General features: G+C 36.8%; 1 protein-coding gene across 7 annotated transcripts in view; it reads right to left on the bottom strand.

Moving 5' to 3' along the window:
- Positions 1–16,290, bottom strand: part of ZNF568 (zinc finger protein 568) — an 84,639-nt gene that overhangs the window by 30,144 nt on the left and 38,205 nt on the right. Inside the window, exon 7 of one of the 7 annotated variants that reach the window (XM_032390222.1) lies at positions 12,849–14,417. The exons of 5 other annotated variants lie outside the window; for them this stretch is intronic. In XM_032390222.1, coding sequence (XP_032246113.1) covers positions 12,849–14,417 — 1,569 coding nt within the window. Of the gene's footprint in view, positions 1–11,778; positions 14,418–16,290 lie in introns of those variants that run through there. One more of the 7 variants, XM_032390221.1, reaches the window with a different exon arrangement.

A 16,290-nucleotide genomic window follows, 5' to 3' on the forward strand; every position in this document is an offset into this window, starting at 1 on the left:
TCTGAAAATTTTGACTTTACAGATACTGTATCTTAATCACAGGTTTGGGAAGTAGGTCGTTATATATATATTTTTTTCAGAGCTGATTCTTTTAGAGGTCATTCAGTCAAGTTTTAGGACATCGTTTGGACTTGAAAATTATAAGGAATGCAATTCAATTGAAAAGAAATGTAGATACCAGATCCATGTCTCCTAACTTTATCTTTTGTTTTGCTGGGTTTTGACATTTTTTACTTCAGGTGCACATAGGGTTTTTTTTATTATTTTTTAAAAAGATTTTAAATAATCTCTACACCCAATGTGGGGTTCGAACTTACAAGATCAAGGTTGTTCCACCGACTGAGCCAGCCAGGCGCCCCTCAGGTGCACACAGTTATAGAAAAAACAACCCTTGGGTTATACACATGCTCATCAAGTCCATTCAGGGCCTACATTGGTTATTTAGTTGGTTAGTGTGGTAGATTTTGATATTATAACATAATATCAGGATTATACTTCCTGTCCATTGATACCAGACATGGTCATATGTAAAAATGACATATGCCAGTTCAGAGCAGAAGCTTTAAGAGCTGTTGAATGGTTTTACCATCTCTCTTTTCCCTCTGCCATGAGACTGCCACATTCTATGAAGTGTTACTTCTTCAACCTAGGTCCTGGAATAAAGGTGATATGGAACAGAACAGCTGCCAACTTACAACGGATATAAATATGAGAAATATTTTCTTGCTGTTGTAAGTCACTAAGATTTTGGACTCATTTGTCCCAGTATCATAATTTATTCTAAACTGATCAATGAAGTTATTTATTTTAAATAATGTTATAAGCACCCATGAATCCACCACCCAGCATAATATCTATAACCTTGATAATAACCTATATATAATTATATATAACTCCTTCCCATCCCCCTTCCTCTCCTAATGGATCAAATATCACCCTGAATCCTGTGTTCATTAATCCCTTGCTTTGCTTTTATGTAGTTTTACTGTATTTATGTTATGCTAAAAAGTATATTTTTTATCTATTTTTTACTTTATAAATAGGTTAATTATATGTAATCTTTAGAATTTACTTTTTCTTCTAATATGATCATAAGATCTTCTGTAATGTGTGACACATTTCATTTTGACTGTTATATAAGTATTCCATTGTGAGAACAAAGCACCTTCTTCAGTTGATGGACATCTGGGTTATTTCTGTGTTTTGGCTACTGAGAACAGTGCAGCAATGTACATTCTTTTTTTTTTTTTTTAAAGATTTTATTTATCCATTCATGAGAGACAGAGAGAGAGATGCAGAGGCAGAGGGAGAAGCAGGCTCCCCGTGGAGCAGGGAACCTGATGTGGGACTCGATCCCAGCACCCTGGGATCATGACCTGAGCCGAAGGCAGACGCTTAACCGACTGAGCCACCCAGGCGTCCCAGCAACGTACATTCTTGTACATGTCTCCTGATGTGCATGTGTGAGAGCTTATCTTGGGTGTACTTCTAGGAATGGAGTTCCTGGGCATGTAAATGTTCAACCACAGAAGATAAAACTAAAGTGCCAAACTATGGCTTACTAATTTAAGTTCCTACTAGCAATGAATAACAGAACTTGGGAACATAAATCCTCTCCAACATTTGGGTTTTGTGCTGAATAGCTTCCATTTGCCCCTCCAGATCAATTCTCTACTCTTTTTCATCCTACTCTGTACCCTGCGGCTGACCTGCATGGACTGCGTCAATGTCAGCTATGTGTATAGCAAATACATATTCCTAATTTGTAACTTTTTTTTCTGGTTTCTAGTTGCATTCATCCAATGGGAGGGCTACCAGGAGATCAGAGAGAGAGTGAATGAGGTATTTATCCCCCACCTCCATTTTGTCCCTGTGGAAGTGTGGTTTTGGCTCTGTCCCTCAACTACAGGTCTCAGCTCCTAACAAGCATCCTTTCCACAGAGTCATCTCTCTTTCTGGGTTCTGGTAGTCTCTCCCCCGATTCCTCTCACATTCTGGGTAATAATGGATCTCTGCCTCAGGATATTGTGGTTTCTCTATACTCTAGCCACATTTTTATGAATAGTTCCTTTATTTTATTATTTTTTTAAAGATTTTATTTATTTATTTGACAAAGAGAGAGATAGAGACAGCAAGAGAGGGAACACAAGCAGGGGAGTGGGAGAGGGAGAAGCAGGCTTCCCGCAGAGCAGGGAGCCCGATGCGGGGCTCGATCCCAGGACCCTGGGATCATGACCTGAGCCGAAGGCAAACGCTTAACGACTAAGCCACCCAGGCACCCCTAAATAGTTCCTTTAATAACCTCTACTCAACTTACTCAATTTGAGTGGCCATCTATTTCTTGCAAGGCCTTGACTAATACATTATTGTTACACTAACTTTTCCTAGTTGAGAGATGTAAAATGATATTTTGCTGTGGTTTTTGAACTTGCATTTCCCCTACCCCTAATTTCATTGAACATCTCTTCATATATTTATTGATCTCAAACACTTTTTTTAAATGTGTGCTTATGTTTCCTGTCAATATTCCTATTGGGTTTTTGCTTTTCTTACTGATTTTAGAAATGTTTAAAATATATATATATTCTTGATATCAATTCTTTATCAGTTATATGTATGGCAAATGTATCTTCCTAATTTATAACTTTTTTTTTTTTTGGTTTAAAATTTCATTTGAGGGGCACCTAAGTAGCTCAGTCAGTTAAGCATCTGACTCTTGATCTCAGCTCAGGTCTTGATTGTGAGTTTAAACCATGAGTTAAGGTCATGAGTTTAAGCTCGATGTTGGGTCTACTTAAAAAAAAATTCATTTATATCTAAAACTAATGATGTAATGTATGGGGATTAACATAACAATAAAAAAATTAAAAAAAAATTCATTTGATGGATGACCACTTAAAATGGCCAAATATGTCAGTTCTTTCATTTTTAATCAATAACTGGTATGTTTTATTTAAGAAATATTTCCTAACCCAATGTCTAAAAGATATTCAACTAGATTTTTTTACCAGTATTTTTATTTTTTTATTTTATTTTATTAAAAGATTTTTATTTATTTATTTGAGAGAGAGAGAGTGAGAGCATAAGCAGGAGGAGGGACAGAGGGAGAGGGAGAAGCAGACTCCCCGCTGAGCAGGGAGGCTGACATGGGGCTCAATCCCAGGACCCTGAGATCATGACCTGAGCTGAAGGCAGATGCTTAACTGACTGAGCCACCCCGGCACCACTTAAGTTTTATTTTGTTTATTTTTTTTTTGAAGATTTTATTTATTTGACAGAGAGAGAGGGAGCACAAGCAGGGCGAGTGGCAGGCACAGGGAGAAGCAGGCTTCCCGCTGAGTGGGGAGCCCAATGTGGGGCTCGATCCCACAACCCTGGGATCATGACCTGAGCTGAAGGCAGGTGCTTAACCAACTGAACCACCCAGGTGCCCCTTAAGTTTTATTTTTAACATTAAAATCCTTCATCTACATGGCTTTATTTCTGTGTATTGTTGAAGGTCAGACTTGATCATTTGGCAAATAAAATACCAAATTTTCCTGCTCCACTGATTCAGCTGTTCCTTCTTTCCTCATTGGCCTGATATGCGTTCTCCATCTGTACTGGAATGGTGGCCTAGATAGACCACATTCATTGATTTCTAAAAAATATTTTATTTATTTATTTATTTAGTTATTTAGAGAGCACATGCAAACAGGAGCAGAGGCAGAGGGAGAGAGAGAATCTCAAGCAGACTCTGTGCCAAACAGGGAGCCTGAAGGGGAGGACCAATCCCATGACCCTGAGATCATGACTGGAGCTGAAATCAAGAGTTTGAAGCCCAACCGACTGAGCCATCCAGGTACTCCCCACATTCATTGATTTTAAGATTGTTAATAAGATGTCAATTTTCATTCAAATTGATCTATAAATTCAATGTATTCCCAATAAAAAATTCAGCACAATTTTTGTGGAAACTGTGGAAACCAAAATATGTGCAGAAATGCAAAGGATCCTTATAACTAAGGAAAAATGAAGAAGCTATATTACCAGATATCAAGACTGTTCTAAAGTCACAGTAAATAAGACTGTGGTTAGGTGCAAAGATAAGTAAGTGGATGAATAGAACAGAACAGAAAGTCCAGAAACAGACTGAGCATATTTAGATACCTGGTTAGAAACCACTAAAATTCAATAGTTAAAGTCAATGGTTAAAGGATGGTCTTTTCTTTCTTTCTTTCTTTCTTTTTTTTTTTTAAAGATTTTATTTATTTGACAGAGAGAGACACAGCCAGAGAGGGAACACAAGCAGGGGGAGTGGGAGAGGGAGAGGCAGGCCTCCCGCCCAGCAGGGAGCCCGATGCAGGGCTTGATCCCAGGACCCTGGGATCATCTGAGCTAAAGGCAGATGCCCAACGACTGAGCCACGCAGGCACCCCTCTTTTTTTTTTTTTTAAGATTTTATTTATTTATTCGAGAGAAAGAGTGAGCATGAGAGAGAGCATGAGTGGGGAGAGGGGCAGAAGGAAGGGAGAAGCAGATTCCCTGCTGAGCAGGGAGCCCGACTCAGGGCTCGATCCCAGGACTCCGGGATCATGACATGAGTTGAAGGCAGATGCTTAACCGACTGAACCACCCAGGTGCCCCACTACAGGCAAAGATTTATAAAACTGGACACAAAAAGCATTCACCATAAAAGAAAAAATATTGATAAATTAGACATCACTAAGATTTAAGAAATTCTGTTTGTTAAGAGACATCATTAAGAAAGTAAAAAATCAAGCTACTGGGAGAAAATAATGCATACACCTGACAGGATATGTATCCAGAACATATATCCACAGATTAATAAAGACAGACAAGCCAGTAAGTATATGGGCAATAGACTACAACAGACACTCCACAAATGAAGATATCTAAATGGCCAACAATATACACAAAGGTATTCCATATCATTAGTCGTCAGAAAAATGCAGTAAGTTACCACTACACTCACAAATATCTTTTTGCTATTGTTTTCATCAAAAAAGTACTCAAATAGGGTTGATGCATTGCATTTGATTATTGTCTCTCAAGTCTCTCTTAATCTAGAATATTCCTCTTTTCATGTCATTGCCTTAATCAATTGAGTAGGTCAGTTGTACTAAAGAAAATATGACATTTGGGACTTGCCTGATTGCTTCTTTTTGGCATTAACTTTTTTTTTTTTTAAAGATTTTATTTATTTGCCAGAGAGAGAGAGCAAGCGAGCACAAGCAGAGGGAGCGACAGGCAGAGAGAGAAGCAGGCTCCCCATGGAGCAGGGAGCCCGATGCGGGACTCGATGCCAGGACCCTGGGATCATGACCTGAGCCAAAGGCAGATGTTTAACCGACTGAGACACCCAGTGTCCCATGGCATTATTTAACTTTTTCTCTACATTTTATGTATATTATTAATTGAATGAAATTAAATGTTTGATTAGATTTTTAAAAATTATTGGCTCTGTCTTTATAGAACTTCAATTAGTACATAATATTTCATTGTTCTACTTTGAGGCTGAGATTGACCAGTGGTGAATCTGATCTTTCCACTTTTTCTTTTTTTTAAAGATTTTATTTATTTATTTATTTGACAGAGAGAGAGATAGTGAGAGCAGGAACACAAGCAGGGGGAGTGGGAGAGGAAGCAGGCTTCCTGTCGAGCAGGGAGCCCGATGTGGGACTCGATCCCAGGACCCTGGGATCATGACCTGAGCCGAAGGCAGACACTTAACGACTGAGCCACCCAGGCGCCCTGATCTTTCCACTTTAAAGTTGCATTTTATGTAGGGTGACACTTTGGTATCCTAAAAATATCCATTTCTTAATCACCCTTTATTTAGGGTTTTAGCATACATTGATGCTTATTGCTTGAATGGGTTATTTTGTTGAGGTTGTAAAATATTGATTTTTCTAATTCTAGCATTCTTCTTACAATTATTAATTAGAATTATTCTGTATAGAACTTTTCCATATGTATTTTCCATATATATTAGTTATTACTTCTATTAGGACTATTTGGTACTATGAAATAGAATTCATATGGAGAAAGCAGGATATATTTTTAATTCTTTTTTTTAAAGATTTTATTTTATTATTTGACAGAGAGAGCATGAGCAGGGGGGCAGGGCAGAGGGCAAGGGAGAAGCAGGCTCCCTGCTTTTAACCCACTGAGCCACCCAGGTGCCCCACCTTTTTAATTCCTTCTCTTTAATTATCTTGTTTTCTTTTTTAATTTTATTTTTTATTAAAGATTTTATTTATTTATTTGACAGATAGTGACGCAGCAAGATAGGGAACACAAGCAGGGGGAGTGAGAGAGGGAGAAGCAGGCCTCCCGCTGAGCAGGGAGCCCAATGTGGGGGTCGATCCCAGGACCGTGGGACCATGACCTGAGCCGATGGCAGACGCTTAACGACTGAACCACCCAGGTGCCCCCCTTGTTTTCAATATAAGGAGTTGATACCACTACCACTAGTGGCAAAAAATGAGTTTTGATTTCTTGCTTTCTTGCAGCATTATTTGATCTTATGGATTTTTACAAATTGCTATATTTCACTCTTCTGTAGTCATTAGTCTTTTCCTTGTTAAAATTATCTTATCTTTGGCCAGTGAGAGTCCTTTCAAGTTGACTCCTATGTCTTTTTGAATGACCCCAGTAGTCTTTGATAACTTTCTTGTTTTCCGATACACTGAGAGGTCCTATGCTTTTTGTAACAGATGTCTGGTTTAACTGCAATGTGATGAATGCAGTTTAAGATATCATTTACTGATATTTGGTTGATACTTGTTTTTTTATTGAAGTATAATTAACATACAGTGTTATATTCGTTTCAGGTGTACAATAAGATTCAACAATTCTATACATTACTCAGTACTCATCGTAACTGTACTTTTTTTTTTTTTTTTAAAGATTTTATTTATTTATTTGAGAGAGAGAATGAGACACAGAGAGCATGAGAGGGAAGAGGGTCAGAGGGAGAAGCAGACCCCCCGCTGAGCAGGGAGCCCGATGCGGGACTCGATCCAGGGACTCCAGGATCATGACCTGAGCTGAAGGCAGTCGCTTAACCAACTGAGCCACCCAGGCACCCCCGTAACTGTACTCTTAATCCCTTTTATTTCCCATATTTCTTCTGGCCACCACCAGTTTGTTCTCTGTATTTAAGAGTCTGTTTTTTGGTTTGTTTCTTTTTTTCTTCCTTTGTTTCTTAAGTTACACCAGTGAAATTGATACTGAGTGGTCAACTTCCATAAATGTTTCATGTTTGCTTGGAAAGAATGTGTATTTTGACATTGCCAGCTGCATGTTGTAGATATGTACCAATAGATCAAATTTGTTAATTGTGCTGTTCAAATCATCTATAAGCCTAATAACCTTTGTCTGCTTGATCAGGCAGAGAGATTGTAAAGTCTCCCATCACTAGTCATTTTACCTCTTTACTCTTAGAATTTTACTTACTACCACTTAAACTACTCGTCAAGGTCACCAATGACTTTAACATTGCTAAGTAACTCAACGGTCAGTTTCTCAGTCTTGTCTTTACTTGACCAATTAACAAAATTTGATAAAGTTCATTATTTTCTCCTTTTTAAAACACTTTCTTCACTTTGCTTCTAATACATTACCTCTTTGGATTTTTGTCCTAATTCCCTGGCTCCACTTTCTTGTCTCCTATGCTACTTTGTCTTTATTTCTCTGACCTCTAAATGCTGGAGTTCTCCCCACAGGTCGGTCCTTAGATCTCTTCTGATCCAGTCCATTGGCTTTAACTACAATGAATATTCTAACTCATGAAAGTGTATCTCTAGTCATACTTCTCCCCTGGATTCTAGATCCATTTATCTAACTGCGTAGTATAGTCCTGTGCTCGGAAATCTAGGCTCTCGAAACAGCTCATCCTGAAGCTCTTCCATCTCAACAGATGGACACTGCATCTTTCAAGTTGATTAGGCCAAAAATCTTCTCTTCCTCTAATGAACCACACCAAACCTATCGGCCAAGTCTTTACAGTTTTACCTTGAAAATATCTCAAGAAATTTGCTACTTTTCAATACATCAACCACTATCACCCAGATTCAAGTGACTATTTACCTCAAGCTTCTTGATTTGTATCTCTGGTTCCACACTTCCTCCTCTACTCTCTATTAGATCCTATAAGACAATTCCTTTAAAACATAAGTCAGATTGTGTCAATTCTTTGCTTAAAGTTTTCCATTTTTTACAAAACTTAAATTCCTTCCCAGACTCATCTTCAAGGTACTACTTAATCCGGTCCTCAATCTCTTTCTAAACTTCATCACTTACTACTGTCTTCTTTCTTTACTTTACTTTGGCCATAGTGTCCTACTCCTTACCATTCCTTGAATATGTCAGGCATGCTCTCATTGCAGGGTCTTTGTTGTTGTTAAGATTTTATTTATTTGCTTGAGAGAGAGATAGAGAGAAAGAGAGAGAGAGACCACAGAGGAAGAGGGAGAAGCAGATTCCCTGCTGGGCAGAGAGCCTGATGCAGGGCTCAATCCAGGACTCCGGGATCATGACCTAAGCTGAAGGCAGACACTGAGTCACCAAGGTGCCTTGACCATTGCAGGGTCTTTGAAGTTTCTGTTCTCTATATTTAAGTGTTCTTTATCCAGATCCCTCCATGACTCATTCCCTCACCTCCTTTGCTCAAATGTCATCTTCTAGTTCCACTTTTAGTAGTGGCAAACTACCTTATTTCAGACTACCATAAAAGATAATAAACTCTAGACTACATATATTTTACACACACACGCGTGCCACAATGTGAAGGCATTGGGGAACAACTAAAAACAGGCAAAAAACTGAAGGGGAGTTGACCTTTGGGAAAAAAGTATACTGTGAGACATTAATATTTATACAGATTATCACATAATGGTATTTCCCAGCCTCTGTGGCATAGGGTAGCTAAATGCAAGTAGAAAACCACAGTCTTATTGGCCTGAGAAGTTGGAGGATGAAGTTTGAGGCTGCTAAAGTAGTTTAAAAATTAGGAGTTAAATCCCAGAAAGGAGGGAGCTACATATTCAACATCTACATAAAAATTTGGCCCAAATCTTTGATGCCTGAACCTCACAAATTTATGTAAACTCCAAACAGTCTATAGAAATCAACAGCTAGAAGACTGAAAGAAGAGCAGATATTTCAACTATTACTTTTCTGAGGGGAGAGAGACGGGATTTTAAGTCCAGCCAAGGTAACTGTTTTTAGGACAAAAGTCAACATTCTCGAGAAAATTATAACAAAGTTGAGAATCTCTACAACATATCATTCACAATGTTCAGTATACAATCAAAATTACTACATAAGCAAAAATATAGGAAAGGTGAGAAAGAATCAAGAGAAAACGTTATCAATAGAGAATGACTCAAATATTTCAGATGTTGGCATTACAAAATAGGGTATTTTTAAACTTGTGTATGTGCATGTGTGTTAAAATATAAATAACATAAAACTTAACATTTTAACAATTTTTATGTGTACAAGTAGGTGGCATTAAATGCATTCATAATGTTATTTAATCATCATCACTATTTTCTCATCTGCAACAGAACCGATGTACCCACTGAACAATAACTCTCCATTTCTTCCTCCCCACCCCAGTAATCTCTATTTATTCTACTTTCTCTATGAATTTGCCTATTTTAGTTACCTCATATAAGTGGAATCATACAATTTTTGTTCATAAAAGAACATAAAAGTCTGGCTTAATTCACTTAGCATAACGATTCCAAGGTTTAAGTTTACATTGTAGTATGGGTCAGAATTTCATTCTTTTGTATGGCTGAATAATATTCCATTGCATGTCTATCTCACATTTTGTTTATCCATTCATCCATTGCTGGACAATTGGATTGTTTCCATTTTTTCACCGTTCTGAATATGCTGCTATGAACACTGGTGTACAAGGATCACTTTGAGCCCCTGCTTTCAATTCTTCTGGATTCTAGTTAGGTACAGAAATGCAGAATCATATGGTAATCTTAAGTTCAACTTTTTGAGGAACTGCCAAACTGTTTTCCTCAGGAGCTGTACAATTTACATTCCTACCAATAATGCACAAGGTTTCCAATTTCTGCACATCCTCGTCAAACACAGGTTTTGTTATGCAGATAACATATGAACTTTGAAAACTAATTTTTAAAAAAGAAGTCTACAAAAATTAGGTGTGCTGGCAAAATTGGACTTAGCATAAAACCTACTAAAGAAGAGACTATGAAATGACAATACTCATTTAGATACTTAAGTTTTGGTAAATTGTTGTTTTCATGAAAATCAGTCCCTGCAATTTATAACTGTAATAAATCACGGTCAAGCTTTTTAAAAAAAGCTAATAAAAGTCAAAATTGATACAGTCATGCTTATATATCACAACTGTAGTTTGAGATTTTGTTTTGTGAAATCACCTTCAAACAAATTTAGTTAACATTTAAACATTCATTGCTAAAGTTCCCTTTTGATCAATAGCCCCAATTCTAATCTCCTTTTTATAAAGGCACTAATGGTTTTCTGTATATCAAGTAATATTGCAGAGATGCTGTAATAAAACATTACCTTAAGTAAGGGTTTGTTCATATATCATTATAGAGGATGAGATCCTTTTAGAGGAACTCTGTTATCACTGCTCAGAGTCTGAGACCACTACCACTTCCAACCAAAATGAGATAGGTCATATAAATTACGGGTTGTAAAAGGAATAATATGATCTGCAGGTTTAAAGTGAAGCTGTGTTACAAAATTGCTTATGGCCATCTCAAGAAAATAAAAGGCTTTCTCGTTTCAAAATGTAATGATTAACAAATGATATTAATGTCTATCCTGGTTGTATGGAAACTTACAGGGCAAGAAAACTAATGTCACATAGTCAGTTTCTCAGGAAAATCTTATTCTCTCCACAATGACTCTAAATACATTACTAATTAGTTAGTTATGAATCCAACAAATCTATTGCCAAATAATGTGAGACACACTGAGAGAGTAGGGATCATTAGTAGACCATGATGCTCTAAAATGGTAAATAAAATCATACTTGATGTATCACACTGCCATCTGATGTTCAAATTCTTGATAATTACATATTAAATCTAAGACATAATTGGTTGAAAGATGAATATGTATTTTAGAAATGTTAAAATGTAAAAAGTATAAGATTGATAAAGTATGCTAATTTCATATTACATACAGTAAATAGGACTATTACTTCTAATTACTAATTTTCTGGAAATATATTTGATAAAATAGTTCAGGATCTGATAGGGCATATGGATCCATCATAATATTCTTCCTATGGGCACAGGCTTCCCCTAGCCCATAAATTCTAAGAAATAACTACAAAAAACACCATTAAGACAAGACATCCATATTGCCACTGTATATCATTAAGATTTTATATGCTATCAATCTTCCTTTTTAAGGCATAAAAATTACAAATAAAGCTAAAGCCCCCTTTGATCAACACCCTCAAACCTAATCTCTTGCCAGAGACAATACTAACAATAATTTGGTATGTACCCTTCCAGTCCATTTTATTTTATTTTATTTTTTTAAATTTTATTATTACTATTTTTTAAAGATTTTATTTATTTATATGACAGAGAGAGACACAGTGAGAGAGGGAACACAAGCAGGGGGAGTGGGAGAGGGAGAAGCAGGCTTCCCGTGGAGCAAGGGAGCCCGATGCGGGGCTCGATCCCAGGACCCTGGGATCATGTCCTGAGCCGAAGGCAGGCGCCTAACGACTGAGCCATCCAGGCGCCCCTCCAGTCCATTTTAAATACATACATATTTCAATAATAAAAACAGAGTACTGTTCTTTATGATTTAATTTCAATTTACACGAATGTCATTCATTATACAATGTTTCATTCGGGGATCTTGATTTTTTTTCACTCTACACTGTTTTACATAACTATCCATGTTACAAAATACAGATCTACTCTATTACTTTTAACTGCTGTATACTACTCCATTATTTGACTATATCACACTTTATTTACCCATTACCCCATCAATAATTAGCTTGTTTTCAATTCATATATATATTTCTTATGGGTATTTGTAAGTTTCTTTAGAATGAATATACAGAAATGGAACTACAGGGTCCTTTTGTCTTTTAAGAAATGCTTCCCTGCCTCAAAGTCATAGACAACATCCTGTATTTCCTTCCAAGAACTTCAGTTTGGCTTTTCACATTCCAGTTCAAATCCTTTGGAATTCTGTTTCTTTATATGTTGTAAGGTTGCATGTAGTTATTTTTTCCCTACTATGGAGAACCAAATACTCCCAACAAATTTCATTGGCTGTCACTTCTCTAGTGATTCATGATATCATGTCTAATATATACCAAATTCACGTATATTCACTGATTTATTTCTAGGCATTCTATTCTGTAAAATCTGTTTATTTACCTATTCATGCTCCAATACCACATATTATTTAATGACCATAACTTTTGTGTAGTATATGGTAGAAGATGTGTCCTCTCTCTTCTTTTTTCAAAATTGTCTCAGCAATCCAGGTATTTCCATTTCACATGAATTTTAGAATCACTTTGTAAAGATCCTAGAAAATTAGTATTAGATGTTTGGAACTATATTAGGTCTATACATTAATTCTGGGAGAATTGACATTTTTATGATATTGGGTTTTTCCATCTGCATTTATGGTATTTCTCTCGATTTATTCAAGTCTTATGCCCTTCAGTGAAGCTTTACAGTTTTTCCATAAAGATATTGTTCATTTTTTTAAGTTTACACCAATATGTTTCAAAAGTAAAGCATGGGTTAAATTTAAGAAAAGGCCTTCCCTCATTTAGTACACTCGGCGTTTCTCACCTGTATGCCCTCTCTTATGTATAGAAAGGGATGCTCTTTGAGAGAATGCTTTCCCACATTCATTACATTCAAAAGGTTTCTCACCAGTATGACTTCTCATATGTATAATAAGTAATGAGCATTGAGAGAAGGCCTTTCCACACTTATTACATTCATACGGTTTCTCCCCTGTATGACTTCTCACATGAAGAGTAAGGGATGAGATTCGAGAGAAGGCTTTACCACATTCATTACATTTAAATGGTTTTTCTCCAGTATGAATTTTTTCATGCTCAAGGAGATTTTGTCTCTGACTGAAAGCTTTTCCACATTGATTACAATGATAGGGTTTCTCTCCAGTATGAATTTTCTCATGTTCGGTGAGATTTGATTTCTGACTAAAGGCTTTCCCACATACTGTACATGCATAAGGTTTCTCACCAGTATGAATTCTCTGGTGTCTAATGAGGTTTGACATCTGAATAAAAGCTTTCCCACATTCATTACATTCATATGGTTTCTCTCCAGTATGAATTTTCTGATGTGTAATGAGATTTTCTTTCCTGCTGAAGGCTTTTCCACACTCATTACATTCATAGGGTTTCTCAGCTGTATGATTTCTCATATGTACAGTAAGGGATGAACTTTGAGAGAACGCTTTCCCACATTCACTACACACATAGGGCTTCTCACCTGTATGACTTCTCATATGTATAATAAACACTGAGCATTGAGAGAAGGCTTTTCCACATTTATTACATTTATAGGGTTTCTCCCCTGTGTGACTTCTCATGTGTAGAGTAACAGATGACATTCGAGAAAAGGCTCTACCACATTCATTACATGCATAAGGTTTCTCCCCAGTATGAATTTTCTCATGCTCAATAAGGTTTTGCTTCTGGCTGAAGGATTTTCCACATTCTTTACATTCATAGGGTTTTTCTCCAGTATGAATTCTCTCATGTTCAATGAGATTTGATTTCTGACTGAAGGCTTTCCAACAATCCTTACATGCATAAGGTTTCTCCCCCGTATGAATTCTCTGGTGTCTAATAAGGTTTGACATCTGAATGAAAGCTTTTCCACATTCATTACACTTATATGGTTTTTCCCCAGTATGAATTTTTTGATGTGTGATAAGATTTTCCTTCCTGCTGAAAGCTTTTCCACATTCCTTACATTCATAGGGTTTCTCTCCAGCATGAATTCTCTCATGTCTGATGAGGTCAAATTTATGACTGAAGTCTTGTCCACACTGATTACACTTAAAGGGGATTAGAACATGGGATGAGCAATGGTAAAAAGGCTTCCCGTACTTACTATATTCATAGTTTTTCTCTCTTACACAGTTCTTCTCATAACTAAGTAAATCTAAATTATGTTCCAAACCCTTATCAAGTGAGTCACATTCAAAGAAGTTTTGTCTTGAAGTAAGAATGTCTGAGCTCAAAGGAAATATTTTTGTAACTCTTTTACATTCAATGACATTTTCCTTAATCAGAGTTTTCTTGGAGATGGATGTGACTTTCCTCACAAGTGTTTCCTGTTGCTTCTTGATCTGTTCATCAACTTCCCAAACTTCTAAAATGGAGGACCAAAAATTATTACTTTTGAATTTTTCTGCTACTACACTATTAATAACATTTCAGAAATTTGCTCCTATGGAGTTGATTTTTTATGTTGACTCTAGTCTCCCAATATGAAAAAATCCAAACTGCAAATTACCCTAGTTTCTAAGTTTTAAGAGGTTAACTCCTATAAAATATTATGGAGAGAAAACTGACATTGATAGGCCTAAGTAGCTTTGACTGCTTTTAAAAGTATGCATATACAATGCAGAAATCAGTAACATGAACAGAATAATTAAGATGAAAGGGTGATGATACAAATGACTGGATAGGGAGTCAAAATGACCAGAGGATAAAATTAACATTTGTGGTTAAACACAGTGGATTGAATGTATATGTTTATTTCTTCTCCTCCCTAAAATTCCATTAAAATGACAGTAAAAAAATAAAAGGTCAAATCCACAAGAACAAAGGAATAAGAGTGTAAAGAAGGGTAAACAAGAGATTTCAACAAAAGAACGGAGATGAAAGGCATATAGGGAACTGTTAACTAATGGCAGAGCTAAGAAGTTAAAGTACTACAAAGATACAAATGTCAAGCAACAAAGTGATTTAGCCACAAAACACTGGAAAAGCTAACAAATTAGAGAATTCAGGGACTTAAAAGGTAGAGAGATGTCTGAAGAGGATTAATTTAAAGTCTGAATAGGGAACACTTACACTCCCTGAGGCAAGTATTATGGATTTGCTTAAGTAACATGTTTCCAACCTCATCCTATGTTTTTCCATCCTGCAAAGAGTGAGTTACAACTGTATTTCCTGGACACACTTGCATGTAGGGCTCTGGATGTGATTTAGATTAATCATACAACATTTTAATTCAGAAATGAATTAAAATTAGAAATAAAACAGGCATTTTACTTAAATACTACAACAGAAGTGGTAAGGTTCTGAAGCTCATGGTTATAGAGGCATTTCCCTGGTTCAATCAGATACCATTTCTTTTTTTTTTTTTTTTAAGATTTCATTTATTTATTTGAGAGAGAGAAAGAGCACAAGCAGGGGGTGGGGGCCAGTAGAGAGAGAAGCAGACTCCCCGCTGAGCAGGGAGCCTGATGTAGGGCTCGATTCCAGGACCCTGAGATCATGACCTGAACCTAAGGCAGATGCATAACTGACTGAGCCACCCAGGTGCCCCTCATTTTTTTTTTTAAAGTAAGCCCTACTCCCAACGTGGGGCTTGAACTCACAACCCCGAGATAAAAAGTTGCATGCTCCACCAACTGAGCCAGCCAGGTGCCCCATCAGAAGCAATTTCTTGATCATAGTGGGAAAAGGAACTCACTTAGCAGCTGACTTCTCTGATACGACGTTGAGATTCATTCCTAAAAGCTTATCCTATAGTTGGTCCTTCAGTCCTCCCAAAGGTTCTCTAGGACATTTAATACCTTCATATAAATTCCTTCCTTCTTAAATTAGCTGCTAATAAGCTCTTTTCTCTGTAACTGCATCTTCGCCAATACCTCCCCACCCCCCACACAACCCACACAGGAAGTGGCCATGTATCCACAACCTGAGCAGGAAAAAGAAAGCTTACTCTCTAGAGAAAATGAACTATATAGGCTCTAGACTTAGGAACAAATGAAGCTTATGTAAAGGAAGCCTCATACTAAAAACCTAGGAATTATGTAAACTTGTTGATATTGAATGGTAAGATTTCCAATCCCTTTCTGTTGCTTGCCCCTTGTGAAAGCTGGCATTTACCTCCAGGTAGGAGTTGAGAAGATTAAAAACAAAAGACCCACAGAACTAGAATTCTAGAACTGGCATTTGCAACTCAACAAAAAACTCCTAGGTTCTATTCAAAAAGCACCAAAAATGTGTTA

The sequence above is a fragment of the Phoca vitulina genome, unplaced genomic scaffold, assembly GCF_004348235.1.
Source record: "Phoca vitulina isolate PV1807 unplaced genomic scaffold, GSC_HSeal_1.0 scaffold58, whole genome shotgun sequence".
Lineage (NCBI taxonomy): Eukaryota > Metazoa > Chordata > Mammalia > Carnivora > Phocidae > Phoca > Phoca vitulina.